Below are 14,547 nucleotides of genomic sequence, written 5' to 3'. Positions count from 1 at the left end.
CTTCTTGCATGCTTCCCAGGTGGTGATGGACTCTGTGGGGAGTGATTTCTCCCAGATGTGTGCTTTGTCTCCCAAAGAGAATGGGAAAAGTCAGAGCTTGAATCCATCTTCACTGACTCCATTGATCTTGGTCNTCGAGGTATCTCAGCTTGGTGTTGAGAGAGTCATACTTAGCAGTCAAGTTGTTGTATCCAGAATCGATCTTGTTGCTCATCTCGGTAAACCGTTTTGCGTTTTCCATAGCAGCGGATGCTTGGTTTTGGATCATCTGTTGAATTAGGCCGCGGAGTTCAGCTTCTTGGGATTGGTTCTACGGGCCTTGTTGTTGTTGGAATCCAGGTGGTGCAATTAGTTGGTGGTAATTGCCAGAATATTGCTGCTTAGGGGCATAGCCTTGATTGTATTGAACAAAAGGCTTTTGCTGGTTTCCTTGAACGGCGGATGGGTAGACTTGGTCTTGAGGGTTTGCAATATTTGGGTTACGGTAGGATAGATTCGGATTCGGTTTGTATTTGTTGTACCCTTTGTTGTAACCTCGTTGGTTGTTGATGTAGTTCACATCCTCTAGCTGAGCATTCTCCCCATCTTATTGTAGAAACTGCTCTTCCTCTGAGATTGCATGGACATGATGCTTCTGGTTGAGGAGCTTATCGAGCTTGTCATTGAGGGCTTTCATGTCCCTCTTATACTTGGCGTCTTCCTCTCCAGTAGATCGCACAGTGCGATCGTACTCCTCATTGTAATGCCCATCAGATTGAGCCAAGTTCTCCACTAGATCCCAACCTTCAACGACATCCTTGTTGAGGAAGTTACCATTGCTTGCAGTGTCCAGCAACATCCGTATCTTAGGGACCACTCTTCGGTATAGTGTACTGAGCAATGAAGCATTGCTAAAACCATGATGAGGGCATCTGGTAGTGTATCCCTTGAAACATTCCCAAGCTTCACTGAACGTTTCATTGTTCTTCTGAACAAAGCTGGAGATATCATTTCGCAGCCTTGCAGTTCTGGAGCTGGAGAAGAATTTGGCTAGAAACGCCTTCTTGCATGCTTCCCAGGTGGTGATGGACTCTGTGGGGAGTGATTTCTCCCAGATGTGTGCTTTGTCTCCCAAAGAGAATGGGAAAAGTCAGAGCTTGAATCCATCTTCACTGACTCCATTGATCTTGGTCAGGCTATAGAGCCTATCAAACTCATCCAAATGGTCCAATGGGTCCTCCATTGGCAATCCATGAAACTTGTTGCTCTGTATCATCTGGATGAGACTACTCTTGATCTCAAAGTTGTTGTTCTGGACAGTAGGTGGCACAATGCCATGTCTTTGTGTGTGAATAGAAGGAGCATCTCCTGCTCCTATGTTTGTCCTTGCTTGAGCAGCTGGTGGAGTNTGGTTTCCTTGAACGGCGGATGGGTAGACTTGGTCTTGAGGGTTTGCAATATTTGGGTTACGGTAGGATAGATTCGGATTCGGTTTGTATTTGTTGTACCCTTTGTTGTAACCTCGTTGGTTGTTGATGTAGTTCACATCCTCTAGCTGAGCATTCTCCCCATCTTATTGTAGAAACTGCTCTTCCTCTGAGATTGCATGGACATGATGCTTCTGGTTGAGGAGCTTATCGAGCTTGTCATTGAGGGCTTTCATGTCCCTCTTATACTTGGCGTCTTCCTCTCCAGTAGATCGCACAGTGCGATCGTACTCCTCATTGTAATGCCCATCAGATTGAGCCAAGTTCTCCACTAGATCCCAACCTTCAACGACATCCTTGTTGAGGAAGTTACCATTGCTTGCAGTGTCCAGCAACATCCGTATCTTAGGGACCACTCTTCGGTATAGTGTACTGAGCAATGAAGCATTGCTAAAACCATGATGAGGGCATCTGGTAGTGTATCCCTTGAAACATTCCCAAGCTTCACTGAACGTTTCATTGTTCTTCTGAACAAAGCTGGAGATATCATTTCGCAGCCTTGCAGTTCTGGAGCTGGAGAAGAATTTGGCTAGAAACGCCTTCTTGCATGCTTCCCAGGTGGTGATGGACTCTGTGGGGAGTGATTTCTCCCAGATGTGTGCTTTGTCTCCCAAAGAGAATGGGAAAAGTCAGAGCTTGAATCCATCTTCACTGACTCCATTGATCTTGGTCAGGCTATAGAGCCTATCAAACTCATCCAAATGGTCCAATGGGTCCTCCATTGGCAATCCATGAAACTTGTTGCTCTGTATCATCTGGATGAGACTACTCTTGATCTCAAAGTTGTTGTTCTGGACAGTAGGTGGCACAATGCCATGTCTTTGTGTGTGAATAGAAGGAGCATCTCCTGCTCCTATGTTTGTCCTTGCTTGAGCAGCTGGTGGAGTGTTCTGATTGTTCATTGTCTCCTCAATTGTTGCTAGTTGCGGTTGTTGAACTTGTTGTTGTCGGAGTAACCGTGTGNTGTACCCTTTGTTGTAACCTCGTTGGTTGTTGATGTAGTTCACATCCTCTAGCTGAGCATTCTCCCCATCTTATTGTAGAAACTGCTCTTCCTCTGAGATTGCATGGACATGATGCTTCTGGTTGAGGAGCTTATCGAGCTTGTCATTGAGGGCTTTCATGTCCCTCTTATACTTGGCGTCTTCCTCTCCAGTAGATCGCACAGTGCGATCGTACTCCTCATTGTAATGCCCATCAGATTGAGCCAAGTTCTCCACTAGATCCCAACCTTCAACGACATCCTTGTTGAGGAAGTTACCATTGCTTGCAGTGTCCAGCAACATCCGTATCTTAGGGACCACTCTTCGGTATAGTGTACTGAGCAATGAAGCATTGCTAAAACCATGATGAGGGCATCTGGTAGTGTATCCCTTGAAACATTCCCAAGCTTCACTGAACGTTTCATTGTTCTTCTGAACAAAGCTGGAGATATCATTTCGCAGCCTTGCAGTTCTGGAGCTGGAGAAGAATTTGGCTAGAAACGCCTTCTTGCATGCTTCCCAGGTGGTGATGGACTCTGTGGGGAGTGATTTCTCCCAGATGTGTGCTTTGTCTCCCAAAGAGAATGGGAAAAGTCAGAGCTTGAATCCATCTTCACTGACTCCATTGATCTTGGTCAGGCTATAGAGCCTATCAAACTCATCCAAATGGTCCAATGGGTCCTCCATTGGCAATCCATGAAACTTGTTGCTCTGTATCATCTGGATGAGACTACTCTTGATCTCAAAGTTGTTGTTCTGGACAGTAGGTGGCACAATGCCATGTCTTTGTGTGTGAATAGAAGGAGCATCTCCTGCTCCTATGTTTGTCCTTGCTTGAGCAGCTGGTGGAGTGTTCTGATTGTTCATTGTCTCCTCAATTGTTGCTAGTTGCGGTTGTTGAACTTGTTGTTGTCGGAGTAACCGTGTGTGTCGATGTTGTCGATGAAAGGACTCAAGTTCTGGTTACCCTTGGATCGTGTTTGCATGCACAATCAGCTGACCGAGTGAGTACATGAGGATCAACTCGATCCAGGTGATCGAGTGACGGGTCAGGTGGGTACTCGGGTTGTACCTGAAATGCAAAACAAACAAACACGAAAGTAAACAAGTCAGTACCTAACCAAAGTGTATAAAAGAACTTGATCTAGCAAGTGCTGAAATCTTAAACGTAGAAAATTAAATTCAACCAAATGGCAACGGCACCAAATTGATAACAAGATTTTTCACTGAGAGTATCAATTCCCTATGCAGTTGTAGTACAAAGGGTTATCAATCCAAATGGTTGATATGCTAGCAGATGAGATATGATCAGAACTATGCAAGTCAAGCCAATCAATAATGGGGTTTTGAGCTAACAATCTTAAAAGAAATAGAAGAAAGCAAATAAATGAGAACCACACGACCTAAGCACTCGATGCAAGCATTCGAGTACAGGATCGAGTGGGGTGATCGAGTAAGCAAGAACAGTATGAACAACTCAAAGGTATACTCGAAGCAGGTGATCGTGTACCTGTTCAGGTAAGTGATCGAGTTATGAATAAAAATGTAACCAATCTAAATACGAAAGATTCTAAGGATGGGGTAATCGACTCCTAAGTGTTCCTAACCAATATGGATGTCCTACATGCCTCAAGCAAATATTCCCTAGACAATAAATCTCTAAAACCTTGTTAAAACACTCTCGTGATAAAAACAATCAAACTTGATCACTCCCCTACCCAACTCTCGTTGGAGAAACATAACCAAGCAGGCAATATGAACCGATTCATTATTGTCAATAAACCCCTTACTTATCTAATCTCTTAGGCTAAGTGAGTAAATCTCTAGCATTGATTGATTCAAGCATTTCATCTACACCTCTCGGTGGTAAAACATCCTAGATCTAATCTCACCCTCTCGGTTTGTTGATATCATTAAGAACACCAATCTAAAAGGGAATTTATAAAACATAAACAATCCAAATAAGACATCCTAACCGATCAAGAACACAAAATCGTCTATCCCATCTCTAGAAACTCTACTTCACTACTCAGGTTTCATTGCAGAAAACATAAAAACATAGAAGAACGAAAATTGCATTGTATTAAAATATAAAGTAGAAGAGAAGAGTGCAGAGTAGAAATCTAAAAGAATAACAAAAAGAAGTAAATTAAATCCTAACAAAGATAGAAAAATGTTTGAGTCGCTCAGTTTTTCTCCCAGAAGCTATCGCTCTCTGTTCTGAGGGTCTGCAGCGTGCTAGGGCGAGAGGAAGAAGAAGGGGGTTTATATATGGAAACCCATTAACCCTAGCTTCTCAGTCCTGCCCGAGGGTCTGCTCGATGGCGTGCACGAGGATGTGCTCGGGTTGCTCTTCGGGTAGGTCCTCGAATTGTTCTTTCTGTTCTTAGATCCTCTTCGATCGGGTTGGTGTTCGGACTGTTCTTCCTGCTCCATAGCTCCTTCGGTTACATGCTCGGATTTGACCTTGTTTCTCCCCGTTTTCGGCTCTTAAGCACCTGTTTTCATCCAAAATTTGCAAATGCAAGAATGTAACACCCTAAATGGCCTAAATGTGGATTTCTACAGTAAATGACCTAAAAATGCTAATGTTATGGTAGAAACAATGCAAAATATGGACAAAAAGTGATGCTTAAAACATGTAAATTAGAGAGTTATCATGAATATTTTGCAAAAGCTGTATATTATATATAATCATAAATATTGAGCATAATTAGGCTGGCCAGAAAATATATTATAGCAACAATATATAGCTACAATTGAAGAAACTATAGTACAAATATTTCGCTAATATTAATTATAATATGACAAATAAAAAATGCTACTAATAATATTAATATAGCGATGAAATAGCGCTATTATAGAGAGACAATTAATAGGATAGGGAAAAAGCGTTATTGTATGTGTACCCTCTAAGTTAGCACCGACAAAGACAGCGTTTACGAAATCGCTATCAAAACGATATAATAGCGTTTTTTGTGTGTTAAGAATATGCATATTTCTTGTAGTGAAACGCCTAATTAATATCTAGTGAGTTACCAATAGGTATATAAATTTGGGCTAAACCCTGCAGATTGACCAGGTCCAACTTTGAAAGTTACCGGGTTCAGGCTTAAATATTTATGTGCTGAAAAAATTGGATAAAATGTAAGTATTATGCTGGATACTTATGGTTGGAAAATATTATGGAACACCAACCATATACCTTCATGCTGTAAGATGAGACCATAAATTGGGGGTTAGATCAATGTGAAGGAAATATGTTATTAATATTTACTTATTTTATATTACATATAGTTGTTAAAAACAAATTATTATTTGTTTTTATTTTATATGTAGAACTCGATAACAAGAAAATATTTATAAGGGATTAATACCATGGAAGACATAGAATGCACCAAAGGATGCCTACACCCTAATTCGATAGCTTATGATTTTATATGTTATTTTATATAAGTTTAAACAATTTATTTGGCATATTAAACAAAATGCTAGAATACATCACAACGGCTTCTCTATGGCTCCTCAGTTGGTTAACGCATTCTAAAGACCATCCTCAACAGAGTCACCTCCCTCTATTATTTTCGCAAACCTCGCCTCATATAAAGGCTCATTTCATCGAAAAAAAAAAAAAAAAACATCTCATTTCTTTTGATCTCTCATATTTATTTTCTTTTGTTCTTTTTTTTTTTAGTGAAAGAGATACTCTACATCAACACGATTACAATATATTTTTTTATAAGAAAAAAGACAATTAATTAAGCCATATAGAATACATGATCAATCATTCCCTTTTGAAATTCGGTAAGAACCAATGAGCATGAGACAATGGCATGGACGAAGAAAGAAATGCTTGTGGTTGTTGTTCAACCATCTTTGTATCAAGATTGAATACGAAGATTTCATTCTTTTCATATTCCCCAAAATACTTATTTTCATTGAAGTAAATGGAGTTACGAGTGATTCCCTCTTGGTCCTTAGCAAGCACCGTAACACCCAAATCTAGAAGAATTGACTCATCTCCCAGAGAATCAATTTCCTCCCAATTGTTCTCCGTCGATGAATCCATCTTGTAGATTTCAAAGCTCCATGTTTCGATCACAAGTACTGCCTTAACAATTAAGACATCTCCACTTAGAGTGACTACCATATTATACTTACAGTAACTCCCCGCACATGGATTAACAGGACGGCTTATGTAACCTCCTTCAGTAGGTACGTATCCACGTACACTAGTTCTGAAAACTTTCAGCGGAACTTCTCCAGAAAAATCGAAAATATAGAGAAAAGAACAGTTGAGACAATAAAGCTTGTGATCTTTGTATACAGTCTTCGGTGCATGACTTTGGAGATGACTATGTAAACAGTTAAAACATTCTTCAGTGCATGACTTTGGCAACTGGGGGATCTCTTTCCACGAGTTATTTCCTTTCTTGGACGAAATCAGAATGAATGAATTAGCCATTCCGAGAACTAGGTAGTCTTTGGTTTTCTCGTCTATCCATAATATCGGGTTGGAGAGTCCATCTTTTCCTGACTTGAAAGCTGGTAGATTGATTCTCTCGCCGGTTAAAAGATCCAAAATATAAACATCATGCTTTGGATAAGTACCATAAAGACCTTCTTTCTCTTTGTAACGATGTTGCATCAAAAGCCAGCTTCTATAAGTCGTCAAACAAATACTCTTTGCAAAATTGTCACCAAGGTGTTGAGTTTTGTAGATCTTTCCTTTATCTTCAGGATTGATCAAGAGACAATAATTCTTGTCCACGGGGAATAGAACCATCCAAGGGATCTTATTGCTTGGCTTACATTGTCTCGAACCAGATTGCCAAGATGAACAAACCGATTTAGCTCGGTCAAAATCCAAAAATCCAAGGCGTTCAAAGACCACTCGCATGAGATCAAGAGGAAGCTCGGACCAGCAATGAGGAATTGTTCGAGTGACTGAAACGGCTGGACGTTTTAGAGGAGGAGATTGGGCTAAGGCTAAAGTTGGGGAAGCCATTTGCTGGAACAGCTGATCAGAGGCTAAGCTGGCAAGTTTGTGGGATGGAGGAGGTATTATTTTTTATTTTATTTTTTGATCTTTTTTCACTCTCTTAGAGTAAGTTTATATAAAGAGGTGAACTAGGTTATATACTTGGAAAAAAATATATTGGATGATTTTAAAAAGATAGGTAATTTGTTTTGTGTATATTTGATAGGTGTGTGAGATTGCTTTCTTTTTTACGTTATTTTGAAATAACTAGATAAAATCCCGCGCTATATCGCGGTATATCTTTTGGAAATAAATTTTATTTTAATATAGATATAATCTGTAGATTTAAAAGTTTTCTTAGATTTGGTATTTTACATTTACTAAAATTTTGGTAAATTTTTTTGGTCAACAATTTTAAAAAGATTAGATGAAAAAAAACAATTATTATATAAAAACTTAAGAGAAATTCCTTCGAATTATAATGCCCCAACTGCCACATTTCAGTGGGCCCCATGTCCAATTTTTATCCATGGGCCCAACTTCATTAATGGGCCGGCCATTGAGCCAATCAATATCCGACGGCCGATTTGCTACATCCAAGAGGTTTTAATGACTTGTTACCGTTCCTACAAATCACCACATGATTTTTCCCTGTGTTTTTTCCTCACTCGCACAGTTCCGACAGTAACTTCCCGGAAAGTCACCCATCCTGAAACTACTCCAGCTCAAGCACACTTAACTTTGGAGTTCTCTCAGGACCCTTGACCGAAAAGATAAGTGCATGTTGGTGACATAGGTGGTCAAATCAATTATTTTAAACCTCTCTGCAAGTCTCTGAAACCGGGATGTCACAATTCACCCCCGCAAACAGATTGCAACTTCCTCGTTACGCACCAAGACCGTCACCCCCTAATGATGTGAGCCCACTCGACTCCACACTCATCGGAGTTCGGCTTTGATATCACTTGTAACGCCCCGACCACCACCTCTTCTTGAGCATCAGTCGATTCAACTTGGGTTTTCGTGCAATGTCGAGCATGCGTCGGTCGATGCAGTGTGAGTGTCGGTCGATGCAAGTGCACCTTGCATCGGTCGATCCAAGCATGTGTCAGTCGATGCAACCTCAGTTGGTGTCGGTCGATGCAAGGGTAGCGTCGGGTCGATGCAGAGTCATGGTTTGTTATTGTTTGGTTATTGATTGTTGGTTGATGGTTAGAGATGTCTTTATTGCTTGTGTGCATATCCCAGTAGATGAGAGGATTGCCTTACTGAGTGTTTATTAAATACTCATAAATCTCAATTTGTGTTTGTGGTGCAGGTAAAGGCAAAGTGTGATCGTGGAATCAAGGAAATGAAGAGGAGGATGTTCTATTGTCTCGATTGGTTGTCTGGCATCTGTTAGGTTGCTAGAGTTGAGTCCTAGAATGTGGTTTATGATTACTGGTTATGTGATTCATGTTGTTTGGGATTATTGATTTAATTGTTATGAATTATATTTGGTTATTATTGGTTATTTCTGCTGTTGGTTATTTGTGGTTGGGTGGTTAGTGGGTATGGGACCACTAGCTTGGATTTGTTATTATTATTATTATTATTATTATTATTATTATTATTATTATTATTATTATTATTATTATTATTATTATTATTATTATTATTATTATTATAATAATAATAATAATTATTATTATTACTATTATTATTTATTAATTATTATTTAAAAACAAAAACGGGTCGGGTCGTTTCAGTTTGGTATCAGAGCCGAATCCATATGAGTGTGGAGTCGAGTGGGCTCACACCGTCGGGGGTGACGGTCTTGGTGCGCAACGAGGAAGTTGCGATCTGTTAGTGGGGGTGAATTGTGACATCCCGGTTTCAGAGACTTGTGGAGAGGTTTAAAAGAATTGATTTGGTCACCTCTCTCACCAAAGTGCACTTATCTTTTCGGTCAAGGGTCCTGAGAGATCTCCAGAGTTATGCGTGCTTGAGCTGGAGTAGTCTTAGTATGAATGACCTTCCGGAAAGTGAACGTCGGAACTGTGTGAGTGAAGACAAAACAGAGGGAAAGATCATGTGGTGGTTTGTAGGGACGGTAACAAGTCTTTAAAGCCTCCCGGACGTAGCAAACCGACTGTCGGATATGGATGGGATCACGGGCCTAGTGAGTGAACGTGAGGCCCATTAAGTAAAGTGGGCTCATGGACTTGGATTGACATGGGGCCCCACTCAGAGGTGGTGGTCGGGGCGTTACACGAATAACACAAATTTTATGGACAATTATAACACACACACCACAAACTTTCAAAAAAAGTACTAACTGAAACAATAAAAATATTTTAATTATTTTTTTTTTGTGTTTTGGTTAAAATTTTTACAGTTAGGTATAATTTTTAGTGACTAAGCTTAAGTATTTAAAGTTTCAGATTTAATTTCTGAAAATTTAATTTTGGAATATAGTGCAATTTTTGAAACTTTAGAGATGATGTGCTATTTGTTAGTATTGCCTTTCTTAAATTAAATATTTATATATTTATTTGAGAATTAATGAAAAAAGAAAAACAAAATCTGTTTTGTTTGTAAAATAATTTTTTCTAGTAAATCATTTTAATAAAATGATGTAATCATAACATAGCATATATAAAGGAAAAGTATTTTGTGAAGTGACCTTAGCGCAGTGACCAATAGTAAGTCCAATTGTAGAAGATCCCATCATATCAAGGATTGACTTCTGCTTCTTACGAATGTACGGATTTGGCTAATGGGTTGACTTGTTGTAGTCCAATAGTTGACAACAAAAAAGTATTTCAAAAAAGTGTATTTTCAGATGATGATTCTTTTAACACCTAACTAATGTTTAGTGAGTTGCCAATAGTCAATAGACATGTAAATTAGAGCCAAAACCCAAGGGTTGGCCCGACTCAGCATTGAAAATTAATAGGCTCAATGTGCAGAACAAAAAAGATAAAATGTAATATTATGCTGGAATACTTATGGTTGGAAAAGATTATGGAACATCAACCATGTACCATCATGCAGCCAGATGTAAGAAAAGACCACAATTTGATGGTTAGACCAATGTGAAGGCAATATGTTATTTATATTTACTTAATTTATATTAATTTATTTTTTTTGGTCATCTTGAATTTTATTAAAACTTGTTTTTGAATCAAAGTAGGATTACAAACGCCCATATGAGGGAAACTTAAGCCGACGGACAACTAGAAGTCCCCAGAGACAAACGTCAGAGGAAAAAGAAAATTCCCCGGAAACTAAGCCCTAACAAAGAGAGACAAAGTAAATTGGACAAGAAATACAAACAACCAAATCGAAAGAGGATAACTCCTTACCCTATAAGCAGAAATAACTAGGCAATTACCTAAAAAATGGAAGAACCAAAATAATAGAGAAACTTTTTCTTCTCAAACATCTGGGCATGTGATTTATCACGGATGCCCACGGCATAACAACTACCTCTTCCTATCACAATGAGAGTCAATCTCTCAAGAACCAAGGACATCATAATCCGACAAGCAAAAAGAACTCATACAAGTTCATAGAGACTCAAACACACTCCCAGATGCGACGACGACGACTGATGCGTCTCATTACGTCTAAATAGAATCCTTCGAAAAGCAATAATATCTAAACACATCATGAAGGAGCAAGGCAAAACTTCACGAAGTTAACACAAACCATGAACACCAAGGATAAGAAATTTTGTAAGCTTTGAAGACTACCAACCAAAAAATAAAAACTAAACTTCTGCTAAGAAAGGAGCCGAGAATAAAAGGAACCACAGGCTGACACAAGGAGACAAGGAATAGGAGAAAAGGCAATGGCTTGAGCTGACAAACCATTCCATATATGCGGCTTAAAAATGAAGATAGGCATAAGACGAGCAACAAAATCTGAGACACAAACAAGCAAATCCCAATGGAAATTATTCTTCAAGCCAACCATTGATCTAAGATCCGGCATCATCAACTTTACTTGTAATCAGAAACCCTCCCATAGATGACTGCTCTAACCACTTCCTCAACACAATCACTAATCAGACCATCCTCTAAAAAGGTGCCTCAAACGAAGGTTCAACAAGAATGCAAACGACACTAAACACCTAACCCTAGCTAAACGGTACAGGAGGAAGACGGGAAAGTCAGCTTACTCAAACAGGAGACAACAAAAACCCATGGCCACAGAAACAAGAAGCATCACCTAAGAGACTAGGACAACACAGGATCTGACAAAGGCAAAAGAGTCTTCATCTAAAACCGCCGTGGGAGGACGAACAACGCTCCAAAGACTATCGAGCAAGCCTCACCGTGAAGACCGTCTCATTCGCTAAGCACACTAACCACACCATCGATCCACCAGGTCTAGCCGAGTCACAAATGGAAGCAAAAAACAAACGAACAAATGAACTACAAAGCAACGGGAGCCCTCTCACAACTACGGCGAGGAGGTCGGTCACCGGAGAGGGCAAACGGAGATTTGATCATTGGGTGATGGCTAGGGCAAACTCACCGGAGAGAAAAGGAAAAAAATCATTTATTTTATATTACTTATTGATAAAATTATTAACAATTTTTTTAATATATTACTTAAGTATTTAGATGATCAATAAATTACACATTTCATCAAAAAAAACATCTCATTTCTTTTATTTTCAATGCTTACATACCACAATTTTTTATCTCTTTTTTTTTAACTCAGGTTAATATTAATATGAAATGAGCAATCCAAACAAAGACAACTTAAAAGGATAATGAAACAAACTATCTAATAAAACCAGTGCAACATACCTAAAACTATGGTCCAATCCCTCACCGTTCTGCAACCTGGACCATCTTATTTATTTTCTTTTTTTTGTTTTTTTTGTCCAACATACCTAAGAAGTTTTCTAAGGTTTGGTATTTTGCATTTACTAATATTTTGATAATTTTTTTTGGTTAATAATTTTAAAAGGATTAGCTCAATAGAGCCAATTTTGAGATAGTCTTTGGGCTAAGGTGTTGAGACATAAATATAAAGTGGGTCGTGTACAGGATCCCTCTTGGCTGGTTGTCAAGGGTCGATGGTCATCTACGTGGAGGAGTGTAGGGATGGGTTTACGGGAAATGGTGATCATGGGATTGGCCTGGGTGATTAATGATGGGCGCATGGTCCGCTTTTGGAAAGAAAAATGGTTGGGAAATGCTCCTATAGAGAATGTGAGTATAGTCGACATGTCGGGTGATCATTGGGAAGTATGTGTAGTGACCCTTGCTAAGGGTAAAATCTCAAAATAAAAATTTGACGAAGAAGACCCGAAAAGAACTCATAAAGAAGGAGAAGAGAAAATAAAAAGGAACGACCGAAAGAAGTCAGAAGAAATATCAACAAGTCAAAGAATGGCCAATGTGCAAGAGACTAAAACCAATAAGAAAACCTAAAAAGTAAGAAGAAGAAGAATGACCTAGTCAAAACCAAAATGAGCCAAGATACGGTCAAGACTTCGTGTTCCGAGAAACTCCTTCAAGATCAACCCGATGACTGCAGACCTCCTTGGAATGACCAACTTCCCTTGTCCCAACATTCGTCCATTCACCAGTGAGAAATCTGGATGAGACTTGTTATCTTTCACGAGGTCTCGAATGATCACTTGTAGCTCCTCGTCTTTGTCAACCTTATAACAGATTTTTTCCAACTGAATTGATGTAGGTACCGAAAGAGTAAACAATGTTGGTACCACCTCTTTGCGAGACAAGGCATCAGCTGCTTTGTTTTCCAACCTCGGCTTGTACTGAATGTCAAAGTCAAACCCCAGCAGTTTGGTGAGCCATCGTTGATAGTCCATGTTAATCTCCCTCTGTTCTAGTAAAAACTTAAGGCTCTTTTGATCCGTTCGTACTATGAACTTCCTCCCCAACAAATAATGTCTCCACTTCTGGATAGCAAACACAATGGCCATTAGTTCTCTCTCGTAATCCGATTTGAGTCGTTGTCGGCCTGTCAACGAGTGACTGTAGAATGTTGCAGGGGCGTTTGTTAGCCCGAAGGGCATAACCAGGAACTCGTAGTGCCCGTCGTGAGAGCGGAACGCGGTTTTGTGCACATCCTCTATCTTTACCAGTATCTGATGATATCCTGATCTCAGGTCCAACTTGGAAAAGATCTGAGCCCCCTGAATTTCATCCAGGAGTTGGTCTATCAATGGGATGGGGTAACTATCTGCATTGTGGCTTTGTTGAGAGCACGATAATTGACACAAAACCTCTAGCTTTCGTCCTTCTTCTTCACCAGGACAACCAGTCTGGAGAAAGGGCTACCACTATCTCTGATGATCCCCGCTGACAACATGTTGGAGATCAGCTTCTCTATCTCTTCGTTTTGGGCATGAGGGTATCTAAAAGGGCGCACGTTAACTGGTTCTGCGTCTGGTTTCAGCTTAATGGAGGCAGTCTTTTTGGCTCCTCGAACACCACTCCAAATTCCCCTAAGAGATGGCTAAACTCCTCTGGGCATGTGAGGGTCTCGTTCCCTTCCTTCTGTAGACCTAAGTACTCCACTAGCAATCCTTCACCTTCCTGCTTAAGGATCCTCCACAATGCTTTAAGAGATATGGCATTGTTGGACAAACTACGATCTCCTTGTAGAGTGACCGGTTTCCCCTTTTCCCTGTATGACATTACTTGCTCCTTCCAGTTTACTTGTGTGTCTCCTAACATTTCCAACCACTACATTCCTAAGATTACGTCTACCCCTCCTAACTCCAACGGTAAGAGACTCATAATCAAGGTATAACCCGGTATTTCTAGCACTACTCCCTGACAGACCCCTATTCCATGAACGATAATACATGTCTCCATTCGGATTCCATACTCTTGAGTCCTTTGCAAGCTGACACTCAACTATTGGACCAATCGACTTGAGAGAAAATTGTGAGAAGCTCTGCTATCGATCAAGATGGTCACTTCCTCCTTCTGAATCAGTCCTCGTAGCTTCATGGTGCGAGGCGAGGAGCTTCCTGCCGCCGAACCCAAAGAGAGAATGGCGCACTTTGTTACTTCTCCCGTCACCGCATCAAAGGTCTCCTCCTCGACATCGTAGAAACATTCTGCATCTCCCACCTCCTCGC

At 40.0% G+C, this 14,547-nt stretch overlaps 1 protein-coding gene across 1 annotated transcript; it reads right to left on the bottom strand.

Moving 5' to 3' along the window:
* LOC104700749 (F-box protein At1g69090-like) lies at nucleotides 6,234–7,457 on the bottom strand. Its single transcript, XM_010416312.1, has one exon. It carries the CDS (start codon nucleotides 7,455–7,457, stop codon nucleotides 6,234–6,236), a length of 1,224 nt encoding a protein of 407 aa, XP_010414614.1.

This window comes from Camelina sativa, chromosome 7 (genome assembly GCF_000633955.1).
Source record: "Camelina sativa cultivar DH55 chromosome 7, Cs, whole genome shotgun sequence".
Taxonomy (NCBI): Eukaryota; Viridiplantae; Streptophyta; class Magnoliopsida; order Brassicales; family Brassicaceae; genus Camelina; species Camelina sativa.
The sequence above is the reverse complement of the archived record's forward strand: the minus strand, read 5'-3'. Positions and strand labels throughout refer to the sequence as shown.